General features: G+C 50.3%; 1 protein-coding gene across 1 annotated transcript in view; it reads left to right on the top strand.

Annotated features, from left to right (window-relative positions):
• The window catches only part of SPON1 (spondin 1), a 377,921-nt gene that overhangs the window by 339,405 nt on the left and 27,091 nt on the right, over nucleotides 1–11,425 (top strand). The window contains exon 7 of the mRNA XM_004711560.2: nucleotides 10,829–10,893. Coding sequence (XP_004711617.1) covers nucleotides 10,829–10,893 — 65 coding nt within the window. The remainder of the gene's footprint in view (nucleotides 1–10,828; nucleotides 10,894–11,425) is intronic.

Raw genomic sequence — 11,425 nt, 5'->3', positions numbered from 1 at the left:
AGAGAGAGAGAGAGAGAGAGAGAGAGAGAGAGAGAGTGTTAAGGTCATAGGGTTGAAGTTTCAAGTCATCAGTGTATTAAAGGGAAAATATGTATGTATGTATATATATATATATTGCCATTGAGTTGATTGCAATTCACCTAACCCGTGTCTTTTGGAATGGAATTGCACTTTGGGGAAGTAGATCACCAGCCCTGTCCTGTAAGGTGTCTCTGGGTTGATTTGAACAGCCAGCCTTTCAGTTAGTAGTCAAGTACTCAACCATTTGCACCTCCCAATTGCAGAGCTGATATTTAACACCATGAGGCTAGGTGAGCTCACCACGGGAGTGTGGCTCTAATAAAGAAGGGAAGAAAGGAATTATCTCAGGACACTTCGATGTTTCGAGAAAGGGGTCAGCCAAGAGACGGGTGAGAAGAAATAGAGCCATCCTGTCACACAGCCATCAAGTGGTGGAAACCGTCCCGAGGAGGAGGGAGCCATCGACTGTGTCAAATGGACGGAGACCGTGGCTGCAACAACGGCTCCAACAGAGACCCACTACGAGGACGGCTGGGGCTGGGCAGCGGTGCGTTCTGCTGAAGTGCTCCCTAGACACTGTCTTTGATCATGGAAAGGTTATTGGTGACCTTGACAAGGGCAGTCTCAGTGGTGCATGAATGAGTCCCAGCTGCCGCATCTGAAAACTGGGCCTGCCCACCTGCCTGCCTCCGAGGGCTACACTCAGTGCAGACCACCTGAGATCATGGGAGGCCGCCAAGGTGCACCAAACAGGGAGCGGTCTGTTTGGATTTATGACCTGAGTAAACCCCAGACCAGTGAAATGATGGGAGGCTAACTTCCCGCACAGATGATTTCAAAGCTGCTTAGAGCCCCGTAAACACCTCATAAAATGGTCAACCCCTGCTGTGCCTCACCAGGGAGTTGGCAGCCATCCGGGATGGTATTTTTGCTGATGGTTAAGAGGGAATTTCAGGGAAGGACAGATACAACTAATTGGGGACAAAGAACCCGCACTGGCGTCTTTATACCAGATGACAGCAAGTGCAGCCTTCCCTAAGGGAACCATATCGGTTTGCACGCAAAGCTGAGCAAACGAGCCGGTCAACCTTGCTCTTACCAAAAGATGAGCAACTAGCGTGGGGCGGGGGAGGAGGAGTCAGGGAGCGTGGACAAAGCAGGAGGTGTGGAGCCAGGCACGCCCTTATTAAAGCCATAGTCCCTAAGTGGACTTTTCTGAGCCTGGTGTACTCTCGTCGAAGCCTTGGCAGCAGAGTGGTGGCGTGTTGGGCTGCAAACCGCAAGGTCAGCAATTTGAAACCACCAGCTGCTCCCTGGGAGAGAGAGAGGGCTTTCCACTCCCATAAAGAGCGATCTTCTTGAAAACTCATGGGGACAGTTCTGCCCTGTCCTATAGGCGCACTCTGAGTCCGCATCGACTCAATGGCAATGAATTAGGAGCGGTTGGGTTTCTGTTTCGGTCTTGTTTTATCATCGGCCAAATGCTTGCAGGACTTCCTGAGGCTGGAGGAAACCTAACTGCGTGGCCCTAAGGGACACTCTCAACCTTGAACCCAAGCGATTCCCTGACGTTCTCTTCGAATGGCAGTTGAGCAGAATGAGTAAAGATTGCTCACTTTGAGATGGCATCCCGTGGCCCTGTGGGCTAGGTGTGAGTTTACTAACCACGAGATCAGCGGTTCGACCCGACCAGCTGGTCCGCCCGAGACTGACTGCTGCTGTGCAGACATCCAAGCTCAGAAACCCCAGAGAGGGTCCCCACGTTCATTGCCCGAGACTCGAAAGCAGGGGGGTTAGAGTGGTTTGATGTGAATGTCGCTCTCCTTTAAAGACTTGCCACTCTCAGTTCAAAGTGACAGCAGTCTGCTCACCCATGGAGGAGCAAGGGGCTCATGGGACAATGAGGCGAAGTCCATGGAGGGGAAATGAGATGGGGAGAAATCATGAGAAGGTGGGCACCACGTGACGAACAGAACCCAAGTCACTGGACGGTACAGGCTGAAACTGTTGAGTGAGTATGTGAGCTGTTTTGGGTGTCTCCGCAAAAATAAATATTTTTAAAATGGGGATCATGACAGCTAGTCCCAATGGTTTTCATAGGAAGCATAAGGTAGCAAATGGGGAAATGTACACTCAGAGGCGGTGGAGGGTGGGTGGGTGTGGGGGTGGGGGGATGGGGGTGGTGTGTGTGTGTGTGTGTTGAGTCGGCATATCCGTTTTCCAGTCTTTAACAGTAGGCAGTTTCTCTGCAGCCAGGGGCAGACGACCCAGTAATCAAGGCAAGCATGGACTCACTTGTGCTTTCTGACTAATTTCTAGCAAACAACTTCTCATAGGTTTCACCCCCTCCTTGAGAAACTGCATCCAGGATGCGGTGAGGCCCATGTGGATTTGTTTGGTAGAGATTAGTCAGGGAGCACACGTGAGTCCGAGCCTACCTTGTTTCTTGGGCAACCCAACACTGGCTGCAGTGCAATGCCCGGTGCTTTCCCCTCCTTTCATCAAAACCACTCCGGAGCACAAGAGAGCCTGGACAGGCTCATGGGAAACTTCCTTTTCTCTTCCTTCCGTTTTTCCATGAACTCTTTAAATCCTCCATGTGTTAACTGTAACCGGATTGTGAGCGCTGCCAACAACTCCCAGGGCACCTGCGATGTCCCCCCAAGCTACGGCATAACCTTGGGACCAGCAAGAGGGTGTGCAGCACGGTCGGCCTTTAGCTCACCCTTGCAGGCCACCTCTTTCAGGGGTGGTGACTGGTGTCTGGAGTCAGACTAACGTTTAAAACACAGCTCAGCCGTTGACTAACTGGGTGGCTCAGTTGGGGGAATAAATGCGCTTTGGAAGATGTAAAAAAAGAATAAAAACAAACCTGCCTTGTAGATACGTTGTACAAATTAAACAAGATATAAAGTCATTGGCAAGATACCTGGTATATACAAGTGGCAAATAACTGGTCGTCACGTTTATGTCTAGTTCTCTGGTGGTAGATCGCATCCCGTTTCCCGTCCAGAAGGGAAAGGGGATGGTGGGAACATTAGGCAAGTAGGTGGGGTGGACACCAAGGCTGCAGGGCTGGGGCGGGTGGGGGAGTCGCTCAGCCTCATGCTACCAGGAGCAAGAGAGGCCTTCAGAGGAGGAGCTAGCTTGTGGAAGATGAAGTCCAAAAGCCTGGTGCTCAAAGGGACCTGGACAGAGGAAGACGTAGGAGAAAAGGCAGGGAGGAGGGAGGCCCTGATGCCGGGGCCAGGCTGGAGATGCCCAGACCTCCTCCGGCCTGTGTGCATGGGAAGGCCAACAGGGCCAGACCTCACCTCAATGCACCCAGACTCATTCGACTCGCCACTCTGCTCAGACGTGGCATCTGCTGAGATTATTGTGATGCCTGACTCCCACCACTCCCTGCCTGTTTCCCTGCCACGGGAGCCCTTCCTGCTCCAGATCTGCCCCCAGCCGTGGCCTGTGAGGGGGCCTACGCTGCTCCTGTTTGGTGGCAGTGGCTGAGAGGTGGGAGTTAGGGCTGTCACGCCTTCTCAGAGTGTGCTGGCCAAAAGCAAAGGGAAAGAGCTCGCTCCCATAAAGATGAGTGATCGATCGGTCGCTTCATCTGGCCTTTTCATTTTAATTGGCATCTTGTTGGAAAAGTGCTAACATCGTCCAAATGAGCCATAAACCGTGAGTGCCCTGAAATGCTTTGTGGGAAAAGACCCCACGGGAGACATCCCAGGGCTCGGTGGAGTCTTGAAGTTCCTTTCCGGGCCTTGGAGACTTGTTAAAATAGCTTATCATTTAAGTCTAAAGCATGGATTGCTTGCTCTGAGTTGAAGACCTTCGTTCCTCAGACTCTGACGTGCCCTCTGCCCCGGAGGTCCCCTCCGAGGCTCACGCCGACAGAGGAAGCCCGGCCACTGCCTCTCTGAGACTCAGAGATTAGAGGGGAGCTTGCAGGCACAGGTGTGTGTGCTCCACTCGCCATCTGGAAGCAGTGCAAATGAATTTACACCTCACCCTACCGTCAAACAAAAGTGCTAGCTAACATTGATGAGGCTCTTACTAGGTGCCAGGCCCTGAACCAGCACATTCCATGAACTACATCCCCTAGCAACCTGAAGGAGCCCTGGTGGGAATGCATGGATTGGAACTTCCAACCTCTTAGTTAGCAGCTGAGGGAATTAACCATTTGTACCCACCCCCCAGGGAGGAGGCCTTTGAAACACTACAAGGCTTATCTTATTGGTTCTTGTTAGCAGTGGCCGTTGAGTCACAGCTGTCACCCAGTAGAACTGCTGCATAGGGTTTTCTTCGCTGCAATCTTTACCGAAGCCAATTCACCAGGCTTTGTCTACGCTTACCTTACCTATGATTAGATTTGGGTACCTTTGGGTTGAAGTCAGACATCATGTCAATCTCAGCAGCTTAATGGGGTATATAAAGCCAGCAGGCTAAATGACAACAACACAAATCTGCTCATTTGGCCTGTATTTAAAATGAGTAGATGGGTGAATAATTGAGTTTGGCACCAAGGGGCTTTTCAGAGGGAGAGACCTTCTGCTATTAGGAAAAAATAACTGAGCTTGGGCCCATCCGGAGGCCATATGAGTTCATTTATATCAGGGGCGGTGCAAACATATTGCTACTAGCTTTCCTGTCCATCCCTGCATGAGTTTATTCCAAATAAAACATGTTTACACATGTCACTGCAATCCGTGGATGGCTGCCGACAGGTTCTCTCAACAATGTGCTTCTTCTAGTCCTGGGTAGGGTATCGTCCGGTCAAAGCAGTGGTTTCCCGGGGATCTGCTGGGCCCGTTAAGTTCAAGTGAGAGAGCTCAGCTCAGAAGGCTACGGCTACTGTTTTTTTTAGGATTCCAAAGGTTTAATCTGGACTGATTTTCTTGCAGGACACAGAACAATCACTGGGGATTGTCAGGAAGAAGTTTTAAGAAAAGTTCAAAGTACACTGGTGAGCAAAAGCCAAGAAAGTTGCACCAAGGAATTCTTTTCTTTTTCTTGATTTTGTCATTGCAACAAGCAGCCTGCTCAGTGTCTGAGCGTAGCAAGGGCTCTCCGATAGGCATTCCCCTGGGAACTCTTCCCCTGTCCCGACAGTCCTGATCCTGCCCCTTCAGACTTCTCTGTGTTCCCACAATTGAAAGTACACGTAAAAGAAACATGATCTGCATTCCTGGAAGGTGCCGGGACTGTCGTTTGATGTGGCACAAACACAAGAGCACAGAATGAGGTAGGCAAAGGCTAGAGAGACGGAAGCCTCCCCGCTTCAGATGTGCAGAGACCTGGCAACACACTTAATACATGATATGAATTCAATCAGGTATATAAAAGCAAAACCCATCACATCCCTTTCCCCTATTAGGGATGTGTCTATAAACAACCGATAAAAATGTGCCATCTGACTTTAATGTGCTTCTTCAATAGCACGTTTTATTGTCAGCACATAGTGTACAATGTTTGGATACAAATAATACTGGTAAGACTAGTATCTACAAAGGGCAAAAGTCACGTACGAATTTTTTACAGGTTTATTGTGGCATTGTTTATATATAGTAAAATAGGTTAAAAAATCGCTTTTACACTTTTATGTTCCTTCTTTCATAAAGGTTTCTATGATTTTTTTAACAATACATTTCTACTTACCCTAATAAATACAGCCCCACATAGCAGAAACTGTTTTTAACCCTATTTCATAGATAATGAAACTGAGGTCAAGACACACACACACACAACCCCACTGTCACTGAGGTGATTCCAACTCACAGTGACTCCTGAGGGCACTGCCCTTTGGAGTGTCTGAAACTTCATATCTTTATGGGAGTAGACAGCCTCACCATACTCCCCAGGAGTGGCAGGTGAGTTTGAAGGGCTGACCTTATAGTTTGCAGGTCAAAGTACAACCCATTATGCCACCCAGTTCCTTGGCAATGGACACTGAGTTAAAACATGGTGTAGCCAGGTATGGAAGTCGGCGACGGTGCCAGGGCTTCTGTTCTCAACCAGGCTGCTTCCGTGCCTTCTGGACTTGAAAGTTCAAACGACTGACCACACCCACTGCTTCCAGAGTTGTGAGGAAATGCATGCACAGATATTCTTAGAGAGAATGTACACTGGTATAGACATCCAGAGGATAATTTGTTAGACCCTACCTGAATTTTAAATGGCCTCCATCGTTTGAGCATATCTGGGAGCCAGGATACAAGAATCCTTGGATGTGGGAAGAAATACTGCGTGTGTTCATCCTAGCATCATTATCAGAAACAACCTTACCTGGCCACCACTAGTGCTACTGAGGGAGATTAAGGACCACCAAGGTATGGACGTCTCCACAGCCATTAAAAGGGAGGGTGTGGCTTGGCAGATCTTTGTCGGGGCATCCCTGAGCACTTGTCGAAGACCAGAAAGAAACAGATGCTGTGAAACCTACCTCCTACCAGAGAATGCATGCTCCAATAAAAATAGTTAGCTTTGCAGATAAATTTTTCAGAATATTACTGCTTTCTTATTTAGTTAAATAACTCAAGTGACCACAAGCATGGGAATAAACTGTTTATTCTATTGGTAATCTCCACCACAACTACCCCCCCCAAAAAAAAAAAACTAAATCAAACTCATGCTATGGAGTCAATTCTGCCTCAGTGGGCCTAAGGACAGAGCTGTCTCCAAGGCTGTACATCATTACAAGAGCAGACGGCTTCTCTTTCTCCCACAGAGCAGCTGGCAGGTTCTAACTGTCGACTTTGGGGTTAACAGCCTGTGTTAGTCTGGGTTGACTAGAGAAACAAATCCAAAGACACTCATCATATGTGTGTAAAAGAGAGCTTTATATCAAAGAGCAATTGTATATTGAGAAAACATTCCAGCCCAGTCCAGATTGAGTCCATGAGTCCAATATTAGCCCATATAGCCGATACTAGTCCATAAATTGACTCACACAGCACACGCAATGATGCCAAATGCAGGATTGCAGGCCGGTGGGTGAAAAGTCTTGTGGATCCAATGGCAGTTGAAACGTTGCCAGGGTGCTGCTGCCATCTGCTCCATGTGGCTTATCAACAGGAAGGTGAAGCAGAGAGTGTGTGGCCCACCTCCAGGGGGAAAGAGAGGAAGTTCCCAGAATCCTCATGAGAAGGCCACACCCACAAGGAGGTAGCATCAGGCGGTGACCTGATTGACAGGCTAGACTCCACCCCTAGACTTATCAAGCTGACATGAAATTATGTAACTGCCACACTGGCCAACGCCTAACCCACTACACTCCCAGGGCTAAAGGAAAACTTCACAACAAGAAGCTGCTCTGGTGCCCACTCCCAGGGGCCCGACATCCTTGGAGCCCCTCGTTCTGCAACAGCGGTTCTCAACCTGTGGGTCCCGACCCCTTTGGGGGGTCAAACGACCCTTTCACAGGAGTTGCTTGATTCATAACAGTAGCAAAATGACAGTGATGAAGTAGCAACGAAAATAATCTTATGGTTGGAGGTCACCACAACATGAGGAACTGTATGAAAGGGTCGCGGCATGAGGAAGGTTGAGAACCACTGATACAGACAAAAATTTCATCACCATAAACACACACTAATGAAAGACCCCTACTATGTTTGTTGGGCTGTACATTACAAAACTAAAATCAATATGCCATTAGGTGGAACTTGAAAACCAAGCTTTAATTGCCATGCAAATTGAATTCCCAGCACCAGCCAACTCCATGCCACCCTAACCCCGCCTGTTAAGGTGTTTTTCTTTGTCCAGTGAAGCGGTTCTTCAAAGGCAAAGGGCTTGTATCAGAGGATGCCTTCTTAAAAATCATCCCGATTTCTCCCTTTTCACTCATCACTCGGCGTAAATCAATGTGAAAATCTGTAACATTTCAAAAATCAAAAATAGGAGAACTCGGTACTTAGGTTCTGGCGCGGACCGTTTCGGCTGATCCGGTTTTCAGGAAAAACATTTCAGATCATGTGGCACCTTCTGCATGAGTCCGCGTGGGCACTACTTGCTTTGCATGTGGGGGGTGTTGTTGACGTGGGCGTGTTACTTGACGGGGGAGGGGGACATGTGGTAGTTGCATCTGCAGAGTAAACGATCTGGAAAGAGACATGCCAAACTGTGGAATGTTCTGGAGAACGAAGGGGGAGGCTGGGGAGGTGCCCGCATGGAATGTGCTCAGCACCGATAGTATTGTGTATCTGTGAGGATCCATTTTTTCTAGAATGATCCTGTATGATTCTGGAAGTCAAGCTCAATGAAAAAATATATATCTACCAGAGCCAGATCCACAGGACCACGTAGGCAACACTACGGAATGAAGAAATGAGTGTGGCCATCACAGAGAAGGTTGAGGCAGGGCGTAGTCGGGGCCATGTCTGCAGTCGAGTACAGGGTGGGGGAGAGGGAGAACGGGAAGACACGGGAGAGCCAAGTCCAGGGCGGAGGTGAGGGAAGGGCTCCGCGATGTTAAGGAAGCAAATGCAGTAGGTCTCAGTGCCCGATGGAGGTAAGGCAGGTAGCAGAGCAAGACTGCTTGGTGGTCCTCTACATTGGGTTCAGCGGCTGGCAGAGAAGTCTTGAACCAAGCCCGGTCTGCTGCACAAGAAGCAGCCTTCTAGGTAGGATGAAGAGTTTCATGTGGGACATGGACCACCTGAGACTACGAGGGGAAGGAGAGAGCTGTTTGGGTCACCTGAACAGGTCTCCTGGTTTAGTCGGGGGAGTCCATTCCAGGGAAGAGAGGTCAGGAGAGGTTGCACTTCATACAAGTGGCCAGAGTAATCCGCTTCTCTCAGTCATTCAACACATCCTTATCAGACGGGAGTGAGTGGCCCGTGAAATAAATAAACCAGTCTTTCCAATTGGACATCTCAAGAGGGGTCACAGGGAAGAGATGAGCCAGTCAGGGTGCAGTATAGCACCGATGAAACACAACTTTCTTCTAGTTCTTTGGTGCTTCCTTACCCCCACTGTCATGACCTCAATTCTACCTTACAAATCGGATTAGACCAGAGCATGCACACTGCTACAGATAAGAGCCTGCAACACAGGGAATCCAGGATAGATAAACCTCTCAGGGCCAACAAGGAGAGCTGAGATACCAGGAGGATTCAGGGAGGGTGGGGGAGAAGGAAGGAATGGATCACAAGGATCAAACTAGAACCCCCTCTCAGGGGGACAAATAATGGAAAAGGGGGGGAGGGGCGATGGAGGAGGGAGTTAGATATGGAAAAAATAATCTATAACTTATCAAGGGTTCGTGAGGGAGGGCAGGTGGGTGGGGGGAGGGGGAAGAAATGGGGAGCTGATGCCAGGGCTCAAGTGGGAAGAGAATGCTTTGAAAATGATGATGGCGGCAGATGTGCAAAGGTCCTTGACACACTGTATGGATTGTGATAAGAGATGTGAGAGTCTTCAACAAAAACGTTGGTTTGTTTTAAGAATAAACCAGTCTCTCATGGGATATGTAAACCTCTGGATTGGGTCTGGGAAATGCTTTTCCTCCAGATAGGTGAAATGTGGGAGCATGTGTGCATTACAAATGTGTTTCCCCTCTCACCAAAAGAGGAGCCCCCAGGGAAGCAAGAGCCCAGAAGAGCTGAGAGCTTCCCTGACGCGCTGCCTCTGGTGGCTTATCCTTGCGACCTGTCTCCTGCCCACCACCCTACTCTGGACCAGCTGCGTGTCCCAGGGCCAAGCTAGCATCTTCCTTCACTTCCCTTCCTCAAAGCTTCTGGGGCTTTCTGGGCAAGGCACTGAACCAAGACGAGTTCATCCCTTCAGACACTGCCAAGCACGCCTCTGAGCCTTGAGGTCTAGCAGGGAGCGAAGCCCAGCAAGTCTCTGTCCGCCTGGGACTCCGAGACCTGTTCTATTGGCAACCAAACACTTCCCTCTCCCATCTCGGGGTGTCCATGACCAAGGGACCAGGGTGCCTGAGCATTGCCTTGCCCAACTCAAGAAACAGGATGGTCCAGCACCAGCTGACTCCGCTCTGGAAAGGGCCCCCAGCTGTGGCTGAGTTTAGACCTGTAGAAAGACCTTGGGCTTGATACAATTGTGCTAGGCTCCACTCCCAGTCCCTAATTCAGAGTAAATGGTCAACCCAAACTTAAGACGCAGGTAGCCAAGACCACCAAAGTTCTCGATTTCCTCATCACAGCCCTAATGCTTTCCCTCAACCCAGTATTGGATCCTTTCTCCAAAAGCCAGCCCCGGTGCTGTGCTGTGAGGGTGCCCTCCGTGACCACCCACACTAACATAGAGCCGAAGAACATGAGGAGCAAGAAGAGGACTCTCCAGCCAAGAGGGTCTCACCAAGAGCATGGGTCTTGGTAGCAGGAGAGACCACAGGGTGCTAGTCCACAGGGTCAGCCGTTGGCTGCACTGTAGCTTCGACTGATCAGTCTGGTCTGAAGTGACCTCCACCCTGGACGCAAGGCACATGACTAGCACCTCCCGGCTGGAAAGAACGTGAAAGCCTACACAACCAAGGAGTCCAAGGGGGAAGAGATGAGCTTAGCTGAAACCCAAGTGTGGCTGAAGGGGACCCTGGGCCTCACCTGGTACCCCAGACACTCAGTCATGCCTCCTGCGATTGCTGAGGCTCCAGCATCCCGTCGCCGCCGTCCCAGGGGGAGGGCAGGGCAGGAGAGCCACAGTGCATCCTCCGAGGTTCAGCCAGCAGGGTTATGCACAGAGAGTGGGAGCCGGGGATGGTGCCCACAGTGCCTCCTGGCAAAACTCTCTTTTCCCCAGAGCCCACCCTTCTCATGAACTGTGATCTTGTTTTTTATCCCCCCTGTAGAGTGATGAGGTGCTCACAGTCATCAAGGCCAAAGCCCAGTGGCCAGCCTGGCAGCCTCTCAATGTGTAAGTAGCAAACAGCCCTGAACCTGCCTGCCTTGGCCTAGCCTGGCCCTTGGAGCCTCCCACTGAGTGGCCACCACAACCCAGGTAGGTCGGTAATGTGAGCGACACCGCCAGGTGAGGCTGCACCTCACGCATGCCCAGGGTCCCTTCCTTTCCGTCTTCCCACCTCTCCCAAGGCCTTAACAAGACAGCGAATCCATCTCAGACGTGAGGAGTCACTGGTCCGTGCTCGCGTGCACTGTCGGCCAGAGCAGACTTAACGTAACACACAGGGCCACTCGCTCTCAGCCAGGCTGCCCGTGGAAAGCAGCCATGAGCCAGGGTTTCGATCTCCATCTTTTATGTCTATGCAGTTTCTTGGAGAGTCCATCCTGCCCCGACTCCTTGAGGGCCAGAGGTGGGCTGAGGTCCCTAAAATCTGGTCAGTGTCCACTTCATCCACATCCTTCCCCACGAGGAGGGTTTGTGGCCCCCCTTGACTGATGACGAAACAGAAACGCACCCGTCCTATGACGGGCACAACCTCACCTCT

Source organism: Echinops telfairi, unplaced genomic scaffold (genome assembly GCF_000313985.2).
Source record: "Echinops telfairi isolate 266 unplaced genomic scaffold, ASM31398v2 ScPeMD7_60;HRSCAF=208, whole genome shotgun sequence".
NCBI classification, from domain to species: domain Eukaryota; kingdom Metazoa; phylum Chordata; class Mammalia; order Afrosoricida; family Tenrecidae; genus Echinops; species Echinops telfairi.
This window is presented reverse-complemented; position numbering and strand designations above follow the sequence as displayed.